Source organism: Antechinus flavipes, chromosome 3, assembly GCF_016432865.1.
Source record: "Antechinus flavipes isolate AdamAnt ecotype Samford, QLD, Australia chromosome 3, AdamAnt_v2, whole genome shotgun sequence".
NCBI classification, from domain to species: domain Eukaryota; kingdom Metazoa; phylum Chordata; class Mammalia; order Dasyuromorphia; family Dasyuridae; genus Antechinus; species Antechinus flavipes.
Genome location: NC_067400.1, coordinates 466,788,249 through 466,811,231, shown reverse-complemented (window position 1 = coordinate 466,811,231; position 22,983 = coordinate 466,788,249). Strand labels below are relative to the sequence as shown.

The window sequence follows — 22,983 nt, the reverse complement described above, 5'->3', positions numbered from 1 at the left end:
CTCAGGTCTTCTTTACTCTAGGCCCAATTGGATTCTTCCACTTTTGCCTCTCACAGAGTTTTCTCTGAAGAAATCTATATATGATTAATCTTTGCCCTTCCATAGGAGTATTTAATTCCCTTTCAACCAACTGCCTGCCAAAGCATTTAACAAAAAATCAAATTAAATGTTATTCACAGCAAAAACAAACAAACAAAAAAAAAACCTCATAGGAATATTCAATTCCCTTGCAAACAGCTGAAACTACCAAAACACTGAACAAACAAACCAAAAAAATAGATATTATCCACATCAAAGAATGCTAAAAGAACTCAGTCTAGAGCAACCCCAATCCAAAATCTAATGCCCTTTCCTCTAAAATGTTCTTGGATTTGTTTTGTATATGCTTAGAAATATAGTTTTCCCCAAAAGAATGGAAGCTCCTTAAGTCAGACAACTAGTATTTTTTAAGTAGCTCCCTAGGAAATATCCTACGTCCTGAGTACAGACACAAAGGCAAAAAAAAAAAAAAAAAAAAAAAGATTCTGCTTTCAAGGATCTCACAATCTAAAGGGGGAAGACAATATGGAAACTACTGTGAAGCTTTAAACAAACCAAATTAAAGACGGAGAGGAAAGATTTCAATGAGATATAATTTATTTCTAGAGCCTACCATAGTGCTTGATTGATTGATTATATCCATCATTCTATAACTATGTGAAAGACACCTGGTAAAATCCAAAAAGAGTTCACCTGTTAAAAATGAGTTGACTAGAGCAGCTAGATGGCGGTCCCTGAAGTCAAAGGGGATTTGAAAGGTTGGAATTGAGGAGGGAGAACACTGCATACAGGAAGGGCAGCCAATGTAAAGGCTTCACTTATGATCAAATTAACATTTTCCCCAAAAGCTAAATATGATTCTCTTAGCTCAGTGTTCTGGCAAATAGCTGACTTTATATACAAAAGTTTGCAAAGCACCTTATCTCATTTGAACCTCAAAACTTCAGGGTAGGCTATTGTATAATTATGCATTTATTATAATTGTGTAGACCGAGAAGCCTGAATCAAGTGACTGTTAATGACCCTCTGAATTTGAGGGCCCGAGGCAGAATTCATTCCAGTAAACTACTCGGAGCAAAAGGATCCTACAGACTCCAGTCTCTGCTTCCCAAAACTCCACTCTGCAAGACCAGCTGCGGGATCGATGACCTTTGTTCCCATGTTTGCAGCCTCGTACCTCTCGAGAGCAGAAGCGGCTCACGTGAATTTAATAAAGAAGAGACCTGGAACAACGACTAATTTCTTTCCTCGACAGTGATTGGCTGAACAGAGAACCCTCCCCCCCCTTGACCTGATTGGCCCGCCAACCAGAAAGATGCACGAGATCTGCGAGGCCGCACGTGCTGCTGAGCTGTGTAGGCAAGATGGCGGCGGCAGTAGCGCCGACGGGAGCTACAGCGGGTGCCATGGCTGGCGTGGGTTCCTCTACCACTCGGCTTCCCGCGTCGTCCTCTTCCTCCTCATCTCCTCCCCACCGGCTTCCCAGGCGAAAGAGCCGGCTCTGGGGTCCCACTGAGGTCCTGTGCAGCGGGTGTGGAAGGAGCTCCGTGGCCGCGGCGGGTATGGAGCCCCTTGGTCGACCCTTTGACCACAGGCCTACTGCCCTCTCGGAAAACTCTGGTTGTGCTGGGAGGGAGGGAGGAGGAGGAGGAGGCCCCTGCGGGCTTGGGCGAGGTTGAAGCCACTTTCGGCTCTTCTTCCTACCCTATAGTTCTCCCAAAAGGCAGCCCCTCCGGGTGGGGAGGGAAAAGCAAAGAGATGAGACAGAGTTAGAGAGTCACTGGCCTTCTTGGCTACACATCTCATCCCCATTCTCCATTCTTCGCGTCTAGTGGATTTCGTCAGTGTTGTTCTTCCTCCCTCCCCCTCCCCATCCACTCATCTTTTCTACCGTCCTCTCTCCTCCCTCTTCTCCTCCTGCTCCCTCCCCTTTCCCCTATATTCTCCTTCCCCCCTTTTTCCCCTTTCCACCTTCTCCTCCCTCCCCCTACTCTTTTTTTTCCCTTTCTCTGTACTTCCCCTCGGTGAATTCCCTGCGTCTTCAGATCTGAGATTTAGGAGTGGAAGCAACCACTCAGGTTTTCTAGCCCAGCCCAGATGGGGAAACTGAGATCGAGAAGATACCGAGGCATTTAGGTCATATCAGAATAAGAACTTAAGTCCCCCAAACCAAAGTCAAGGGTCCCTGCGCACATTCCCACAGTGACAAAATGATCCTGAGACCTTTTATTTTTTATTTTTCCACTTTTCTTTGTGGACGTCTAATTCGTTTTCTTGAGACAGTTTCCAACAGGACACCAAGTTGTGAAAACGGTTGATTTAGTTAAGATTGATAATATAGATGTGCCTCTAAAGGGACAATTTTGCATTCAAATTTACAGAATGTTATGTTTGGAAGAGCAGGCTCCCTTCCAACTGACCATATGTATATATAGCCATTAGAAAGATCTGCCGGCTCTCAGCCTCACTCTGATGATTCCTGGTTTAAATGGTTCAGCCTCTCCACAAAAAAAGAACCCTGCAACAGCTTCTTCCTTGTAAGGTAGTGAGGATCTGAGGAAATAATGTATTAAAGTGTTTTTGCAAATCTTTTTGCCAGCGAAAAATAGCATTACAGATTTGCTTACGACCTACATGTATATTGCTCATAATGTTGCTCTCCTGCAATGTTGAAATCCAAATATAATGATACCTCAGCCACTTCTAATACTTAAAAAAGTATATCATAATCCCCATTTGATGTGTTACGTCTTACATTGTAATGGCCCTCTGTTCGACTAAATCCCCCCAAATACTTTCTTTGATTTGCTTTTCCCTTAATTAGGTAAGAGCTTGCAAAGCCAGTCTTATTTCAAATCCCCTCTTACTGTGACTCTTTAAAACTTTAGAATTTACTTTGTATTGAATAATAAGCAATTGATGATATCCAGCTCTTGCTTAGTTTTGATTGATGGCTTAACCTTTTTATCACAATGAGATAGTCTTTCATGTCATAGGTATTTCTGCCAGAATGTGGAAGTTCCTTAAAAGTTGGACCAATTGAGGAAAATGCTATTTGCTTGTGCAAAAGCTTCGCTATATTTTCAATAGGCTGTTGCTTTTGTGGGACATGGATATTTTTCAGTTGTTTGCCTTTTCAAAAAAAAAAAAAATGTAGGATGTGCGTAGAGAAGTTTAAGCAAAATATGCAAATTCTCAGGGGATGACAAATAACTAACTAATTTTGTTCTGCCTTCTTCAGTCAGTGAGTTATTTAGTATGGCACTTTAAGTAAATTACATAAAGTTTTGCCACAGAATTGCTTAGTATTTGCTACCTGGGAGAAATCCAGTAATAACAAATATCACTGTTTTGATAAATACTTCTAGATAGAAGATTTTAATTTATTAAGGTGTTTATTTTTTCACTGGATCCTAAATAAAACTTTATAAATAAATTTTATGTAGTTACAAAAAATTTCTTAAGACTTAATTTTAATTTTATTGGTTAAATCATGTAGCTGCTGAATTTTTTTTCCTTTTTCAACAAGATACCCAGAGCTTTCCGGTGTTATAAATGAGAAATGGCCATACTTTGTTTTCTTTGATCTGTGACATACCTAAAACTTTACAAAGTTTACTTACATATATTTAGATAATAATTTCAAGTTATAAAACTAAGACAACCACATTATTATAGTTTCTAATTTATTTCCAATATTTAAATTTTGCATGCTGTTTTACATGGAGCTAAATTTATAACTATTTCTGGAAATATAAGATTTTATTAGGATTAAGGTTATAGATTGAATTTGTAAATTCCTTAATATAAGGAGTTTTCTGTATATTACCACAAGTCTGTAACAATCTTAGAAAGTTATCCAGCCCACTGTAGGGTTAGGCACCTAATTATACCAGGATTTCTTAAACTTTTTCCACTTGCAACCTCTTTTTTTACCCAAAGAATTTTTACTTGACTCCATGTATGTAGGTATATAAAATTATGTAAATCAAACATTAACAATCATAATTTTGCAGCCCCCTCCCCCCCCCCACATACATTTTCAATTACAAGACCCTATATGGAGTCTTGGACTATAGTTTAAGAAAGTGGGTACTATACTATGTTGGTGCCTCTTATTTTTAGAACTTTAAAGTTTACAAAAAAGGAAATATATTCTATTGTGAAATTTTATCCTTATTAACTTGCTCAGTGTTGAATACAAAAATAGGTGTTCATTGAGTTCTTAATGAATTAGTGGGTTTTTTTTTTTAATTTTAGGGGGAAAAAACAAAATAAGTTATACTATTGTGGTTAATAGTAGAATTAATTTCATTAGCAGGTCACTACCGTGAGCTTCAGTGTGGACATGCTTACTGTGAATTGTGCTTGTCAGTAACTGAAGAATATAGCACAGTTGTATGCCCTGATTGTGAGGTAAGGTGTTTTTGTTGTTGTTCCAGATAGTCTAAATCTTTTATAAAGAACATATTTGTTTATTATAATTAAGTAAAAAATAAATGAAAACAACATAATTGTTGTGAATCAGATAAAGATGATAGCAACTAGAAACATGATTTTTCCATTGGCGTAGGGGAGTTTGGGATGAGGAAATTTTAACCAATTCAGTGCGACTCATACAACATTTAATTTTTATTTTTTGTTTTTACATCACTTAATTGTATATATCCCTTCTCAGGGAGCCAACCTATTCATAAAATGATAGATTTTTTTTCTCTCAATTATTAAGTTTGTTGTGTTTTTCCTCCCACTCATTCCCCTCTACCCCAGGGGGTAAAATACAGACTCCTCGACAAATAAGCATAATTGAGCAAAATAATTCCCAACATTGACTATCCAAAAATATGTGTCTTATTCTGCTTATTAGTCTATTACTTTTGTGCCATCAGGTGGGCAGCATGGTTCATCAGTCTTCTAGAATTATAGCTGATCATTGTGTTGATCAGAGTTCTTAAGCCTTCAACATTGTGTTTTATGAAAGATTGTTTTATATCTAAATCATATCAAGTGTAGCTTGTGTTGGTTTATGGGGTAAACCTAATTTCTGCCAAATGCCTCTCTAATAATGATTTTCCTGCCCCCAAAACTGGAGTCTTTGGGTTTATCAAATCCTAGGCTGAGTATATTTGCTTTCTATACTTTCTGTATTTAATCTATTAACACTGATAGCCTGTCCATTTTTTTAACCAGTACCAAATTGGTTTGATGATTAATGCTTTATAGTATAGTTCCTGATCTGGTATTTGCTGCCTTTTCCTTTTTTCACTATATGCCTTGTTGACTTTTATTTCTCCAGATGAATTTTTTGTTATTTTTCTAGTTCTATAAAGTAATCTTTTGTAGTTTAATATGACACTGAATAATTAAATTAATTTAGTTTTTGTTGTCATTTTACTATTTTTTAGCTCAGCCTTTATTGATGAGCAATTACTATTTCTTCAATTATTTCAGACTGTTTCTATAATCTTTAATAGTGTCTATAAAATAATCTCTTTTGCTTTAATGGAAGTATCTTAATTGTCATAAGGATACCCATTAAAAACTGGCCCCACCTTAAAGCCATTGCTGATCTTCAGTTTTGAGCCCATCAGTATATTATACCTTGACCTACTTTTAAGAAACTCCTTATTTTATTTCTCATGAATTTTACCTTATTATTCAGTGTAAAAAGCCAAAATGAGAAATTTTCCCTTCAACTTTATATTTAATCTTGTTCCACAGCTATTTTTATGGTAATTGTATTTGTTTTTGTTTGAAAATCCTTGTGCTGAATATTGCAATATGAGCTCTTCAAATACCCCATGAAATGATGTTTCATGCTGGCTTTGGATTAATAAGTCCTCCTCTGTCAACTTCTTTAAAAAAAAAAACCAAAACTTTTATTTACATAGTTCTTGTGTGTCTATCTTGATAGAGTCCCAAGTATTTTATACATTCCAAGTACTTGAATTTATCACTATTAAATATAATGCTGGTAATTTTAAACATATAGACTTTAGAGAATTAGAAAAACTGGATTTATCTTTTTACTATTTCTCCTAATGCAGGTTTGTCATCTCTGCAACTACTCTTTATAGAACATTTGGATTTTAATAAAAAAAAAAAACTTGTTTTTCCATCACAAAATTGTATCCTTTCTCTTTTCAAAGAGCCAACCCATTTAACAAAAAATGTTTTTTAATTGGCAAAACTGATAGGCATGTTTTTTAAATTATGCACATAATTTACACATATATGTATATATAATATTTTATAGAGATAGTTATATGCACTCATGTACATCTGCCCCCATCCATCTACCTTTGCAAAAGACTAGGGAGAGGTGTCATTTCTTTGGGACCAGACTTTTTCTTTATAATTTTGTAACATTCTTCACCACAAAAAAAAAAAAAATTAAAAATGAATATTTTAATTTTAATTAATCTTGAGTCTTCATAAAAGTAACCTATATTTAAGGTTTTCGCCACCAACTTCACAAGTTTTTGATGTAAGTATAGAATACTGAAATGGTAACGAAAACAGATAGTAGATGCAGGGAATGTGATCTTGGTCCAGAAACACCTCTGATATAAAAAGTGGCATAAATATAATTGAAGGTCTCTGTAATTAACCCATTGCTTTTTCATGTCACCTATTAAGAATGAAATAATAACTGAACCAGAACATCAGTAATTAATTGAATAAGTCCTCTGAAAGATTTAAGCTTTAAATGGATAAGAATCTTAGCAGATAAAGACCCATAAGGGCTTGCACTTCTGTCAGTGAAAAGAACACGTATCTGTGAAACAACCAAAGTACCAGATTCACTAATGGATGGCGGGAAGGGTATGTGTCTGTATAGCTCTATCTTGTTAAAATAATACTTAACGTCAACACCTACAAGTTGTGAAATATTTTCAAGCTTTTATTTGAATTTTGATTTGAGCATCATATAATTTGGTAAACTTTCGCTCCTTGCTTCTTTGCCTTTTCTTTTTCCCCTTTTTGACCTTTTTTTCTTCTTATCTCTATTATATAATCTTAGTCAAACCATACATTCAAAGTCCTGTCCTTCTCACAAATACTTGACACTAAAGAATTTTTGTCTTTTCTTTTTGGTTTATTGTATGTTACAGAGAACATTAGCATCTAGAGATATCCAAGGATTAAAAAGTTAGTCACTGGAAGTAAAATGAAACTAAAAGAAAGCAGGCAATCCTAAGTCTGAAACAAAGGCAGTATAATAAAATAGAAGCATATCGGTCCATAAGCAAAGCAATTGATCAAATTTCTCAAGATTTTCTTTTGGAAAATATGGAGAGAGAACATACCACATCCATGTGGTATTACAGTTAAAAGTATTTTAAACTAGCTGAATGGTTGGATCTAGAGTACAATTATTAATGGTTTGATAATCAGCTTGGAATAAGGCAGAGTGATCCCAAACCTGGATTTAACCCTGTCATTTAAGCTTCTATCAGTATTTTCAATAAAGGGATATGTAAATCATGCTAATTGTTTGCCGGTGACATAAAGCTAAAATATTGAATGATAGAATTCTAACATTGGATTGAATTAAATCAGGTAAAATGCAACTATTAAGTTGGGTTTTGTACTTGTTCAGATAATACCAGTTATGTAGCACTTAAAGGTTTTCTAAGTGCTTTGTGTGTGCTACTTTGACTGTTACCTACCACAAGGTAGTATACAAGATAGATGGCATGTGCTATCAGAAGCTTGATGATGGGCAGCCCAGATTGCAAATATAATTTTTGGTCATATTTAGAGGTATGGTTTTTAAAAATAAGAAAGTCAAGCCTAGGAATAAGGTTCTCTACTGTGCCAGAAGCCACATGGTAGTGTCTTTGTTAAGAGTGCTAGAAGGGGGCAGCAGAATGGTGAAGGGCCTTATATTCTAACACAGGAATAGGAATGTTTACCTTGTGAAACAGATGATATAAGAAAGCACAATAGATATCATGGAGTATTTGTTTATTCTGCTTTATCCCAGAAGGCAGAACTAAGCAGTGGGTAGAAGGTTCAAAAAGACAAATTTTCCCCCCAGGCAATTAGGGCTAAGTGACTTGCCCAGGGTTACACAGCTAAGAAGTATTAAGTGTCTGAGGTCACATTTGAACTCATGTCCTTCTGACTTCAGGGCTGGTGCTCTATTCACTGCACCACCTAGCTGCCCCAAAACAGATTTTTTTTTAATTTAATTTTTTTTTTGGATTTCTGAATTTAAAAAAAAAAAAAAAACTAAATCAGATCCATATTTTCACATAGTAGAATAGAAAAAAATGATTCTACTTGAATTGGGAATGTATTCTGTACAACTTGTGAATCTATTCTGTATAGCTTGTTTTTCTTTTTGAACTAAATATATTCTACATATAATATTCAAAGCTATCTTTCTGCTCATTGATTCTTTTTATTCTTTCTGTTTTCTTCTTAAGAAAAAAACTTTTTGTTGATTTCATGGTTGCATTTTTTAAAAATAAGCAGAGTTCTTGTCTTTCAGATTTTTTTTTATGATGTTATATTGTAAAAATTGTCATCCTAGTTCTTTGCACTTCAGCCATTCATCATTTCATGACTGCCTTTCCATAATTCTTTGAGAAGTCTCTTTTTTTAAAAGATGTATCCTCAGACAATAATATTTTACATTCATATACCATAATTTATTCAGTTGTTTACCAATTGATGGGTGCTCCTTAGTTTCTATTTTTTTTCTTTAATCAAAAAGAGTTGAGAGAAGTATTTTTGTACATATGAATATTTTTACTCAAGACAAATTTAGATTTGATGTAAGGAAAAACTTCCAGAAAAATCAGAATTCTCCTGAAATGGAATGGGCTGCTTGAGTGAGCTGTAGATTTTCCATTTCAGGTAAGTTTTTTCTAGCAAAGACTGAAATGATCTTTAAAAAAAAAAAAAATTAATAGGTATGAGTTGGAGTAGTTGATCTTTGAGGTGAACTCAAATTATGTGAAATGCACTTTTAATACTTTAATATTGCAAATATTAAATTAATTAAATTAATATTAAAAATACATTAGCTGATAACATGTGATTTAATAAAATATGTAGCATAATGAAAAGTAATATTTATTTCAGTTATATAATTTAGTATTTGATGTTCTAAATTAGGCCACTTATTTCAAGTTTAAAGTGATCTCCCATTTTCTTTGTAAATTCCTACGTTTCTCCCATTTCTCTAAGATAAACTAGCTTTTGTGTCATCTACGAGGTTTTTAAGAACTTAATCACACCTGTTCTATTTTTATATAAAAGCCACTTGCTTAATTTTAAGTCATTCTCTAGGCTTTTCTGCTTTGCTTGACATGTGATTTTTTTCCAGAATATATACTCAATTTAGAAAGTTAATTAGGTACATAAATTGTGTTGGTAGACTTCAGATAAGTGAAGAAACCATATGATAGAAGTATGCAGCTCCACAAGCTATGAGTCATAACTTGATTTATTACTAAATAATGGTCCATGTGCATGTGGCAGTTTTTTAATACCAAGGATCCTACTTTACAAACAATGCCTTGGGTATTTATGGAGTATCACAAAAAGGGAGGTCATGTAACAGGAGTGGAAAGTGGCATGGGGGAGGAAAGAACAAGAAGATTTGGGAATGTTGGACTGTGGAGAAGGATTTTCTGATTACTGAAGGAATCCCAATTGTTCAGTCTCTCAGTCTGGGTGAAGATAGCAGGAATCAAGATTCTAACTGATTTGGTTTCAAGGGTACTGAGTCTTATAGAGTTACTTGCAAAAAATCACTTTGAAGATAGTTCTAGGGGACTTCATCTCTGGAAAAATAGCGCAACTCAAGGAAACGAGTTCAGGGGGTCTCTTCACAAGACCCATCTCAGATTTTCTTTGTAAAACAGTGTTTCTTAAGGAGCCAACTTTTGCTCTTCTTCAATCTCCTTGAAATCTGTAAGGAAACTATAATGAAGGTGCTATAGACTAATGTATGGAAGATATGAGTTCTATAGATTCTGTGGTATAATTACTTTAGAAATACCCTTTCTTTTCCTAAAGAGCTTAAAAAAATTATCTTCTGGAACATATGACTCATCTTTAAAGGAATCTCTTTGTCTCCCATTTATTCCAGTTCTAGGACTCTCTTTACCTTTTAAACTGTCAGCAATCCAACAAACATGTTGGAGCTAGTGACAGTGGATGGGGGTTAAGAAGTGTCAGGAAGTCATGAGTTCATATGCATCTTCAGACACTTGTGAGCTGTGTGATTATGGGCAAGTCATTTACATGTGTTTGCATTTGTTTCCTCAATTGTAAAATGGGGATAATAGCATCTAACTTGAAGTACAGAAGATTAAATGAAGTAGCGTTTGTAAACAAAAACGCACTTAGCTGATGTCTGGTACATATGAGGCGTTGTATAAATGCTTATTCTCTTTCCCCTAAGTGCCACATATTGGATATAAAAACACAGAGCTGACATTATACAAGGAGGATATCATTAATACAGATAAGAAAATAAGATATCTCTACAAAGTATTTTTCCAGAGGAGAGCAGTAGCAAATAAGAGATTCAAATAGACCTCTTCTAAGATAGCTCTTGAGCCAAACCTTAAAGTTCCAGGTTTCTTTGATTTCTATTTTTTTACATATCTCCCAGACCAACATTTGTGGGTTTCGCCTATGTATAAAATAAGAGGAGCACTTTTTTTTTAAACAAATTCATTATTATATTCTAATTTTAAAAATTGTAGATGTATATTATATATTACATGAAGTTTTAATCTTGTTTTCAATATTATAAATAATATCTACTTTCTAATTTTTTATTCTGGAATCATTTAGGAATGAAAAAAAAATTGGTCTTAAAGAGGAAAGAATATTTACTTCCACTAAAAACTTTTTTTTCCCCCCAAAAGGCAGTTACAACTATAAATAGAAGACAAGGATACTATCCTTTAGATGGCTATGTTGAAGAAGATGCTTATGAAGAAAAATTTCAGCCTAAAAAGTATGGTTTGAATGTGTTTAAAATTCTAAAATGAGCTATTTGAGCACTTTGATTTAGAATACTAAAATTCCTTTCAAAAAATAATTTGCCAGCAAAATGTTATCTATGCACTTAAAAATATTCTTTAATGATCTGAGTCATTTGTAGAGTACTCTTGCTTAGGTTTGTTCTCAGCTATTGTCACTGGCAATAAAGGGAGCAAAGCTTGCTCTTTATTTATAGCGAGTAAAAAAGTAGATTTTCCAGAAAAACAAGTGGAAAACCAAAAGTTACAGAATCCAGTTCTAAGGAAATGAAAGAATGCAGAAATTTCTTGGTAAAACAAAATTTGGTTACTTTTTTCTTTCTGGCTTTATGGAGTTTAGCATAGGAATTAGAAACAAAAGCATGGTGATGAGAGAAGGGTAGCAAAGAGTGGGAAGACTTAAGCATAATATTATAAGCATTGTATATGCTTATACAGAGAGAAAGAACTGTGACTTGGAACACAACTGCATTAGAACCCAACCAAATGCATTTCATGTTTGCATGTATATTCATAAATATACATGCATGCCTACATACTATTTTTCAGTATTTGTCCAAATATATGTAAAGATAGTTTTCAGCATTAATTTTTATAAGATTTTGTTTTAAATTATTTTTCTCCCTCCCTTTCTTACCTATGCCCTTATCAAGACACCAAGCAATTTCTGATGCAGGTTAAATATATACAGTCTTTTAAAATATATTTCCATATTTGTCATGTTGTACAAGAAAAATCAGATGAAAAGGAAAAAACTTCTATGAGAAAGAAAACAAAGTAACTGTTTCAGTCTATATTCAGTATCCATATTTCTCTGGATACAGAGGACATTTTTCATCCCAAGTCTGTTGGAATTAGCTTGAATAAGCTAATAATCACATTATTGAGAAGAACCAAGTCCATCATAGTTGAATATCACATAATCTTGTTATTGTGTACAGTGTTCTCCTGGTTCTGTGCACTTTGCTCAGCATCAGTTCACTTCTTTCTAAATTTTTCTGAATTAGCCTGCTCATCATTTCTTATAGAACAACCATATCCCATGACCTCAGCTAATGGGCATCAATTCAATTTCTAGTTCCTTGCCCCTCCAAAAAGAGCCACTGTGGAATTTAGTTTTCTTGGAAGTTTTTCCATTTAAGTACCCAGAAAGAACAACCTACAATAGTTTCTCCCATCATTCTTTCTTTCAAATCTACTAGAATACCTTACACTTGCATAAAACCTTTAACTTAACTTTATTAATTTTCTCAAAAAATTACAAAAATGGGAAATGTGAGCAGATAGAAGCTACAATGAGTCTGGAAGGATAGATTAGAATTGGACTGACAGAATTGGAAAGAGAAGGCAGAACATCAGGAGGATTCAAAATATATAGCGACATATGCCAGTTCAATAAAGTGTGTATATGTATTAGTAGAAGAAATTATATTCATGAGTGTCCATCTTTTCTTACTTCCTTGTAAATTGTTAAACATGTTACTCTTTGGGGTAGAAGTTATTTTTACTTCAGCATCCTCCTCTGATTATGAACCCTGGTTTTCCCTGTTCCCATAGTAAGTTTCTATAGTTGGGTTCATTCTTTGTGGCTTTTTTTTTTTTTTTTCTTCTAATGAGGTATTAAAGTAAGCACCTCTTATCCTGGGGTGGGAGGAATGGTGTCTCTGGCTTTACTTCAGCTGTCTCCTCTGACCAGGAACCCTAAACCAAGAGCTCCCCCCTCCAGCAGATACCTGCAGCATCTCTGCCCCACTGCCTCAGCACTAACTCTTTATGCTGATTCTTTCTCGAGGAGGGCGCCAGCTCTGCAGCACAGCAGCATAGCGTGGCCTGATGTGCCTGGTTATCCAAGATTCCCTCAGTCTTCCCTGACTTGGGATCCCTAGTCTACAGTTTGAAAAGCTAAAGTCTCTGGTTCTTGCTGAGGCTCCAGCCCCACTCAGCTAGCCCCAGGGGCCCCAATTGGTATTTCTACAGACCTAGCCTGAGGTGTTTACACTAAACTGGGGTTAATCTTTGGCCTGCCTCTTTCTTTGGATCTTCTCTGATCTTTCTTCATATCTTGATTTATATCAGGAGATCCCCTGTTCTACCCTAAGCCCTCTTGATTTTTCACTAGTCTTTGTTTGCTCTGAGGCACAGATTTGTTATATTTATATGGAAGATCAGGAGAGCTTGACATTTACCAATCTATTCTACCATTTTCCCAGAATCCTCATAAGTTTACATTTCAAAAATAATATTAGATTTTGCTCATGGTTTGCTGGTTCTGCTTAATTATGTGGGGATAGGATTGAAGTAGCTGGCTTTGGCACATTAGAGATAAATTCGGCTAATTGAGGTCTTTGGACATGCCTTTGTAACCCGCAGTGAAGGTTTTCCAAAGACATGTGAACATGCGAGAAGCCTAACCTTCTCATGTGAAAAGTGAAAACCATGAAACCTTAGAAAGCAGTCCTTAAAACTGTATATTTTAAACCTGTAGTAAACAAAATCTTAGCAAACATTTGCAAGTATCTGAAAATTCACTCTCTGGAGGGAGAATGAGATCATTTTCCTGTGTGACAATTTTGACTGCTGATCATGGGGAACCTGAACTTTTAACTTTCCAAAGTTGTAGCTGTTAAGCCATGGTAAAGGACCATTTATAAGGAACTTGCCTCTTTGAAACACTGTGACATGAAGTAATTAAGAAATAATGTAATATAATGACAATAATAGCTTTTATATATGGTTCTTTAAGGTTTATAAAGCATTTTATATTTTTAATTTGATTCTTATAAGCCTGGAGGTAGCTATTATATCCATTTTGTAAATCACTAATAACCTGGGATTCTTGTTTCTAAGAAGTAATTCAAGCCTAGGTATTACTGATTCCAAATCCAGCACTTTAGCCTCATGCTATACTGTCACTCAATTAAATATCTGAGTAAATGGTATGGAGAAAATGCTGAACACCGTAAGAATAGAGCTGAATGTAAGCTCTCATAATCATGAAGGAAATGTGACTTTAACATTAGTAGAATTTTGATAATCAAAGGCAATGAAGAGCCAAGGAGAAAAGTTTTAAGGAAGTAATGATCAAGGTACCCTGTCTTAAGTTAGTCTAGTAGACATTAGATAATCATGGGAATTTTTGACCAGTTGGGAGGTGGTCCCAGTGATCTATTAATGCAATATTGGCCTAGATCTTGATGATAGTACTGGGGATCAATGCAACAAGTATATTAGCAGGACTTGGTAACTGATTGGAATGGGGAGGGAAGAAGAAAGGAGTCAAAAGATGTCTCAGGTTTTAGGTATAGGAAACTGGGAGATTTATGCTGTCAGATTCCTAAGTGGTATTAATTTTTTTATTTCCTGTTTGACCATATTCAGCTTATCTTGTTTCGTAGATCTTACAAGTTTCTGTATAGTTCTTTATAACCTCTGACTTTCCTTTCATCACTATATGCGTTCACAGCTGAGCTTCCTTTTGGTTTTGGCCAGGTACTTTTTTAGTACTGGAGCTGTTTTTAGTTCCATTTGTGCTCTGCTCTTTCCCAGTAGTGTATTGGACACCTCTTATCATTTTAGTACTATGGAGTTTTCTTAACATAGACTGAAGTGGGGATCACTTTTTGTTCCCCATCTCGTCAGATTGCATGGGTTTAACTGTCATTCCTTCATAGATGATGCACATCTCTATCCAGTCTTGTTCTCTCCCTTGAGCTTCAGACACTTGTACCACCTGTTATCTATTTGCCATTTTTAACTATCTTGGAGACAGCTTTAAATCACCATATCTAAAGTGGAATTCCTTTTTCCTCTTAAGCTTTTCCCTTTCAAATTTACTATATTTTTTGATAACTGAATGGATGCCCATCAATTAGAGAATGGCTGGAGAAATTATGGTATATGAATGTTATGGAATATTATTGTTCTGGAATAAATGACCAGCAGGATTCAGGGAGCCCTGGAAAGGTACAAATTGATGCTAAATGAAAGGAGCAGAATCATATATACGACAACAATAAGACTACATGATGATCAATTCTGATGGACATGGCTCTCTTCAACAATGGATTGATTAAGACCAGTTCTAATTCTTCAGTATGGAAGATAGCCATCTTAAGGAGAGGACTGTGGGAACTGTATGGACATAGCATTTTTACTGTTTCTGTGGTTTGCTTGCATTTTTGTTTTCCTTCTCGGGTTTTTTTTTTTTTTTTTCTTTCTAGATCTGATTTTTTTTTTTTTTTTTTTTTTTGTGCAGCAAGATAACTATGAATATGTAGACATATATTGGATTTAACATATTTTAACATGTATTGGGGGTGGGGGGAAGGAGGGGAAAATTTGGAACAGAAGTGTTGAAAAATTATCCATGCATAAGATTGTAAATAAAAAGCTATAATAATTTTTAAAGTTTACTATTTTTATAAAATATACTGATATCTTTTCAGTCTCTTTGATTTGTAAACTTGATGTTATCCAATAATTTTCACTCTCCTTCACCTTTTATCTAGTTAGTTGTCAAATCTTGCTGTTTCTACTTGAATGCTATTTCTTGCATCTTGTCTCTTCTCTCTACTCATACAATTATTACCTTAGCTCAGGTTTTCGTCACCTCTCACCTAGATTATTGCAATAGTTTAATTGGCATTTTTCTTAAGTCTCTTTCTGCTCAAGTGGTTGTCTACACAGCTGCTAAAGTAATTTTCCTTAAGCCTAAATCTGACCATTACTCTCTGCTCAGGCAAATCCAGTGTGATCTTGCCCCAACTTATTTTTTCCTGTCTTCTTAAAAATTATTTTCATTTTTGCATTCTATAGTCTAAATTGTACTCCTTTGTTCTACCCTCATGGTATGTCAGGTGCCACCTATTTGCCTTTATATGTGGCTGTTCCAAATATTTGGAAATGCATTTCTGTTCTTTCCTCAGATTCTCTTTAAGATGAGCTCAAATACCATTTTCTACATGATTGTGTGTGTGTGTGTGTGTGTGTGAATTTGTTTTCATTAAATTAATATTTAGTCTGTATTTTTTTTTATCATTTCCTCATTAGAATGTCAGCTTCATGGATTATTTATTTATATTTGTATTCTCATACAAATGAGCATTGCCTCCTCCCTAATTAATAGATTTTTCTCTGAACCTCTTCATTTTACAGATGAGATGTAACAGAGGTGCAAAATAATACATTGATTTGGTTTTGAGATTTTTTTTTTTTTTTAGTGTATATGAAAGAGAGTTGGGAAAAAAGATTCTAGTCTCTTGAATCTTTCTGGCCAGTTGTTCCATTTGTATCATATTGCTTTCTTCATTACATTTTCTTAGGCAAATTATTACAGGTTAGTCATTTAAAAGTCGACCAATAGATATTTTTTAAAGCACCCATTTGTTACCTCATCTGTAAAATGAAGAGTTTGGAATGTTGATTTCTAAAATCCTTTAGATATACATGAGAAGATAGATTGTCATAGTTTGAAAGCGTACTGAACTTGGAACTTAAAAGAGCTGAGTTTGAATTTTTCCTTTGAATCTAGTTGTAAAACTTCTGTTTCTCCATCTGCAAAATGGGATAAACATTCCTGTAATAATAGGGGCAAAGTTCTTTTCCACTCTAATATGTAATTTGCTAGTTTTTTGCATATCGAGTAGGTTTTCTGTCTTATGAAACATAATTCATTAGGTCATACTAGACATGTATATCTATTGCAATATGTGTTGTAAACACTATTTGACCGTGTCTTATTTTTGTAAGAAATTTATAATATGGATATTTTTGGCTTTTCACTTAAAAATATATTATTATTGAGCATTATGGTTCCTTCTATTAAAGGGTAACCATGTTTATGGATTCAGAAAAAATATATATATAAATTAGAGAGGTGAGACTAAAAGAAATAAGTCCATTTTTTAAAGTCAAATTTGTTATTTGCATCCTTCTAGAAATTTTTAAATATGTGAAAAAAATTTTATATCAAATTTATAAGGATCTCATTTTCTTTCTTTTTATCATAATAGCTTGGTATTTTTTTAAATACATGCAAAGATACTTTTCAGCATTTACCCTTGCAAAACTTGGTTCCAAATTTTTCTCCCTCTCTATTTCCCACCCTCTTGTACCGCAAGTAATCCTAGATAGGTTAAACATGTACATTTCTTCTGAACATATTTTCACATTTATCATGCTGCACAAGAAAAATCTGATCAAAGTAAGGGCTTAAACTGAGAGAGAAAATAAGCAAATAACAAAAAGATGAAAATACTATGATCTTCATTATTTTCTATAGTTCTCTCTGTATGTCTATTGGAATTGACTTGAATCATCTCTTTTTTGAAAAGAGCCAAGTCCATCACAGTTGATCATCACATAATCTTGCTACTATTTTCTTGGTTCTGCTCACTTCACAGCATCAGTTCATGTAAGTCTTCCCAGGTTTCTCTGAAATCATCCTGCTGGTTGTTTCTTATAGAACAATAATATTCCATAACATTTATATACCATAGCTTGTTCAGCCATTCCCCAACTGATAGGCATCCACTAAGTTTCCAGTTTCTTGCCACTACAAAGAAGGCTGCCACATGTGGGTCCCTTTCCCCCCTTTAAGATCTCTTTGGGATATAAGCCCAGTAGAAACACTGCTAAGTCAAAGGGTATGCACAGTTTTGTGCACTTTGGGCATAGTTCCAAATTGCTCCCCAGAATGGTTGGATCAGTTCACAAGTCCACCAACAATGTATTGGTGTCCCAGTTTTCCTACATCTCCTCCAACATTTATCATCTTTTCCTGTCATCTGAGCAGATCTGAGAAATGTGAAGTGGTACCTCAGAGTTGTCTTAATTTAAATTTCTCTAATCAATAGTGATTTAGAGCATGACTAGAAATGGCTTTAATTTCTTTGTCTGAAAATTGTTCATATCTTTTAACTTTATCAATTAGAATGTATTATAAATTTGGGTCTGTTCTTTATAAATTTTAAGTGAGGCCTTTATCAGAAACATTTGATGTAATTTTTTTTCCCCAGTTTTCTGCTTTCCTTCTAATCCTGACTGCAATTTTTGTCAGAGTTCTTTTCCCAGAAGCCTAGAGTCTTTGGCTCTATCAAACACTAGGTTGCTACAATTATTTATTGTGTCTTGTGAAACTAACCTCTTCTACTGATCCACTACTATATTTCTTAGCCAGTACCAAATAGATTTTATAACTGCTGCTTTATATAGTTTTTGGTCTCAAACATCCTTTATTTTTCTTAGTAATTTTATTTCAGTGGTAATTTGTACCTTTGTAATCTACACCATGAGTATCAGAGACAAGAAGTGATAATATTTTCTTTCTTTTTTTCTCGTTTGCAGTGTTTAGTATAATATCTATAAGGAGGTAACTAAGTTGTATAATAGACGGTGCTGGGCCTGACGTCAGGAAGGTTTGATTTAAAAGCCCTGCCTCATACAATTTCACAGATACGATACTGAGCAAGTTACTTTAGCCTCTTTTTGCCTCCATTTCTTTATCTGTTAAACGGAGAGAAAAACAGCATCTACCTTCTAGTGGTTAAGTGTGATAATATTTGTAAAAGGCACTTCGTTCATGTCTAACACATAGAAGGAATTATATAAATGCTTCTTCCCTAACTATGTCTTGAACATGGTAGATTCTCATTGTTTTCTGAGTTATTCCATTTCGAATTATTTCAGTTCCAATAAAAGTTTGATTAGATTAATTAAAGTAAAATTCTTATATGGAAAGAGATTTAGTTTCTCGTGTTCTTATCTTCAATCAGCACAATTGAGTATCAGTTGTATATGTCCTTAGACATGGTGTGGCAAGGATTATTTAAAATGAAAAATGTGGGAATCAATGAGTAGAATTTTAGAACGTTGAAATTGTCATTATTGCTATTGTTTTAAAGGAAGATTGGAGATTGGTACATATAATTAACTTTCTTTCTGTGCCCTTTTCCAGGATAAGGAATTGTTCTCAGGATTTCAAGAAGACAGCTGGTCAGCAGGTTGTTGGTTTAGAAAATTCATCTACCCTACACAGGCCTATTTTGAACCCATCAGCAGTTGTGACAGTATGAAAAATGTTATTTTCTTAGAGCGGATACAGGCAAAGTTTTCATTCTGCCCCTTTTGGCTTATTTCATCTCTTGCTTGTAGCTGTCTACTATCTTGGTTGTTTTCATTTTTTTAAATTGTTGTTTTTCTGGGTTTTTCTTTTTTTCTTTTTTTTTTTTTTTTTTTTTTTTTCTTTTTTTCTTTTTTTCTTTTTTTCTTTTTTTGCTGTTTTTCGCCATTCAAAGTTTCTACCCAAACTTTCTGATGGTTTTCTTTCCCCCACTTTTAAATTATCTTATTCTCATCTTACTATTTGGGAAAGGGATGGTTGTTGTAGTTGTAGTTGTTTTTATTTTTTAAAACTTGATCCTCTCAACTTTTTTCATTTCTCTCATTTCTGTAACCTTATATAAACTATGTTTTGTGTGTGTGTGTGTATGTGAGAATTTCTAAAGCTGTAACCAGATTTTTTTTTTCTTTATTCTTTATTTTTGTTTTTTTATATCTGCCTGCTTTTTTAGGAGGGTGGAAAATCTGATCTTTAAAACCTTTGGGTTTTGTTTTTGTTTGTTTTTTGTTTTTGTTTTTGTTTTTTGTTTTTTGAAGAAATAAAATCATCAGCTGTATTATAGTATAAAATCAAACTTAACTTTGATTTTAAGACCTCTGTTTCCTATGAATGTTTTGGTTTAGGTCGTCCTCAAAGTTTCTTCCAACCTTAATGCTGTGATGCTGTAAAGTTTTGGGGGATTTGGGGGGGTTTTTGAGTTTTAATTTAGTGTCACCAGAAAGGAACTCCAAAACTCTATTGAGTAATGTCATTTGTTAGTGGAGGACAAATTTACTTGGGTTCTCCAATTCCATCCTTTATTATCATATTTTGATATATGAAATTACAATATTTTACCCTCTTAAAGCCGTTTGTAGATAAATATGATGTAATGTCTTTTAATTGTGCTGCTTTTTTAATATTGGGGGATTTTTTCCCTTTAGGAAACTAAAATGACGCAAGAAATTGATGAAGCTTTGAAAATAGCTGGTTATAATTTTGAACAGTTAAGTGATGCAGAAAAGGTAAGCCAAATGGATGTTCTCTGCCATGGAAAATATTCTTGTTTTTATTGATTAAAAAAGGGAGGGGAGAGATTTATATATATATATTCTTCTCACATTACCATTTTGATGTAGGAGTAACCAGATTCGAGGTTATGTGTTTTCACACTGTTGAACTTTACCTCAGCCATTGTTGTCAATAGGATCTCTATACATCAAAATGTTTTATAGGAAATATTCTCCCCAATAAACTGCTTAGCTGATTAGTAGAATATTACTGATATCAATAAAGAATTGAACATGCTTTTTGAGGCTCCATAATAATATGTGATTGTGAACTCCATAATAATAATTTGATATTTTATTAAAATATGAAAATGCATGTAAAATGCTTTATTGCTTGATTTTAGACATGTAATGTACTTGGGGCATTGTAGTAGAGTACTTGGCAAGTGAAATTTTCTCCATAAATTATTGAACATACCCAATGATTATGCCTAACATATTTTGATTAGGTACATCATTGCATAGAAGGAACAAATGCTGTCAATGGTAATATCTGCCAGTAAAATCCATCCTTTTCCTGTGAATGTCAGGCAAAAGAAGCAAGAGGAAATACAAAAGAAATGGAAGGAATAAATAGAAATCAACTGCAGGGGCAGTCATAAGTTCTCATGACTAGTTCTTATGAGTAGATGAGAAGATGACTTCTAACATGGAATCTTTTAAATCATTTTGGACCTACAAAATTTTTTGGTTTGAAATTTGCTAATAATGCCCATGAATAAAGAAAATTATTACGAAATCAAGAAAATTTTAAGCCCTGTTATACTGAAAATTTCTCTCTATGTAGTTATTTTATATATAATTTTTTATGAGCCTTTTTTTTTTTTTTTGGGCTGAGGCAATTGGGATTAAGTGACTTGCCCAAGGTCACACAACTAGGAAGTAGTAAATGTCTGAGGCCAGATTTGTACTTTGGTCCTCCTGACTTCAGGACTGGTGTTCTATATCCTGCACCACATAGTTGCCCCTGTAATTTTTTATTTTAAAGGAGAAAATAACGTACAGAGTTCCTATTCACAATATTTAGCAGCCTTGGAAGAAGTACTTTATGAGCATTATTGCTACACTGGAAGAACATTAATTAAAGACTAACTGTTTGATATGAAGGAACAGATAGATTTGGGTTTAGTAGATATGAAATCCAGTCTCAGATACTTATCTTAGCAAGTCATTTAATCTATTTGCCTCAGTTCCCCATCTGCAAAATGGGGATAACAGCTCTTACTTCACAGCATTGTTATGAAGATAGAAATGCTCAGCACATTGCCTCGCATATATAGTAGATGCTGTATAAATGTTAGCTGTTGTTATCATGAGCCACTAAGAAAATTAGTGGCTCAAGTTAAAAATACATAGCAGGAGAACAGATATATCCTAAATACTAACAAAACTAAATCTGAGCAGATGTAATTTCTAACATTTTTATTATTTAACTTCCTACCAATGAAAGTATCTCAGTTATATGGGTCAGGGTGTTGAATATAAATTATTACAAATTGGATTTTTATAGAAAATAATACATGGTATTAGAGTATGAAGATAAATTGTTAACTTTACAAATCTTTTTAAAAACAAAACTAGATGCTAGAATGTCTAGAAAATCAAACAAAACAAGAAACAGACTGCCTTCTAGAAGTTCTTGAGGAAAAATTTCATCAGCTTTTTACTTCACTAAAGTCAAGGTAAGCAAACTTTTAAAACATTCCCTTAGTCAAAATATAAATTTTTAAAATTAAGATGACTAAAAAAGAAATTGTCATTGTGATCAGCTTTAGTTATATATGACATGTAATTTCATCGTTTAAAATAGTACACTTCTTAAAAGTCATACCTGGATGATTAACAATCAAGCAAGGACAATGCATGTGTCAAGTTCTATGTATTCTCCTTTTCTTATTTTTAATCCTTTTTCAAAATAAATGTGTAGTGCTATTTTTTGCTTTTACATTGGCTACATTTCTTTCCATCTCTCCCCTTCCCCCCTCTCCCCTTCTCTTCCCCCTCTCTTCTCCTCTCCCCCTTCTCCCTGTCTCTCTCCTCCTTCTCCCTGTCTCTCTCCTCCTCTCCCTGTCTCTCTCCTCCTCTCCCTGTCCCTGTCTCTCCTCCTCTCCCTGTCCCTGTCTCTCCTCCTCTCCCTGTCTCTGTCCCCTCTCCCTGTCCCTGTCTCTCCTCCTTTCTCCCCTTACCCAGAGAGCCATATAATTTTGAGCCAATTAATTTTTTTTTCCATAAAAGGAGAATAAGAGCAAAGCTACAAAACATCAGTTATCTTCCACACCTGTGGATGCTTTCCCTAAAAAGGAATTAAGTGGGGGAAGTATTTTCATTTCTCTTTGGGGCCGGGATTATTCTTTGTAACTTTGTCACATTCACTTTTCATACATGGTACTAGTTCTTTCCATTTATTACCTTGTTATCATCTTGTAAATTCTTCGTTGTGATCACTTCTTTTTGCATCATTTCATGTTTTTTTCCAAGCTTCTTTGTATTCTTCACATTCATTATTTCTTTTAGCACAGTAATAATCCATGACATTCATCTACTGTTGGCCATCAAAACTGAAAAATGACATCTACTTTGCTTTCTAGTTTTTTGATATCATAGAGCTACTATCAGAATTTTGTGCTCTTGGGCCTTTGAAAAACATATTCCTTTGTTCTTAACTAAGGTCTTTTGTCTAGGAGTGTTCCTAATAAAATATGCAAGATTTGTGGAAGATACAAGTATATATATTTTTTTCTTTTTGCTGAGGCAATTGGGGTTA

General features: G+C 34.1%; 1 protein-coding gene across 1 annotated transcript in view; it reads left to right on the top strand.

The window, feature by feature from the left end:
- The first annotated feature begins 1,403 nt into the window (after positions 1 to 1,403).
- RNF17 (ring finger protein 17) overlaps positions 1,404 to 22,983 on the top strand; it is a 119,175-nt gene continuing 97,595 nt past the window's right edge. The window contains exons 1-6 of the mRNA XM_051986619.1: positions 1,404 to 1,599; positions 4,358 to 4,455; positions 10,935 to 11,026; positions 19,006 to 19,117; positions 20,094 to 20,174; positions 21,801 to 21,901. Coding sequence (XP_051842579.1) covers positions 1,404 to 1,599; positions 4,358 to 4,455; positions 10,935 to 11,026; positions 19,006 to 19,117; positions 20,094 to 20,174; positions 21,801 to 21,901 — 680 coding nt within the window. The remainder of the gene's footprint in view (positions 1,600 to 4,357; positions 4,456 to 10,934; positions 11,027 to 19,005; positions 19,118 to 20,093; positions 20,175 to 21,800; positions 21,902 to 22,983) is intronic.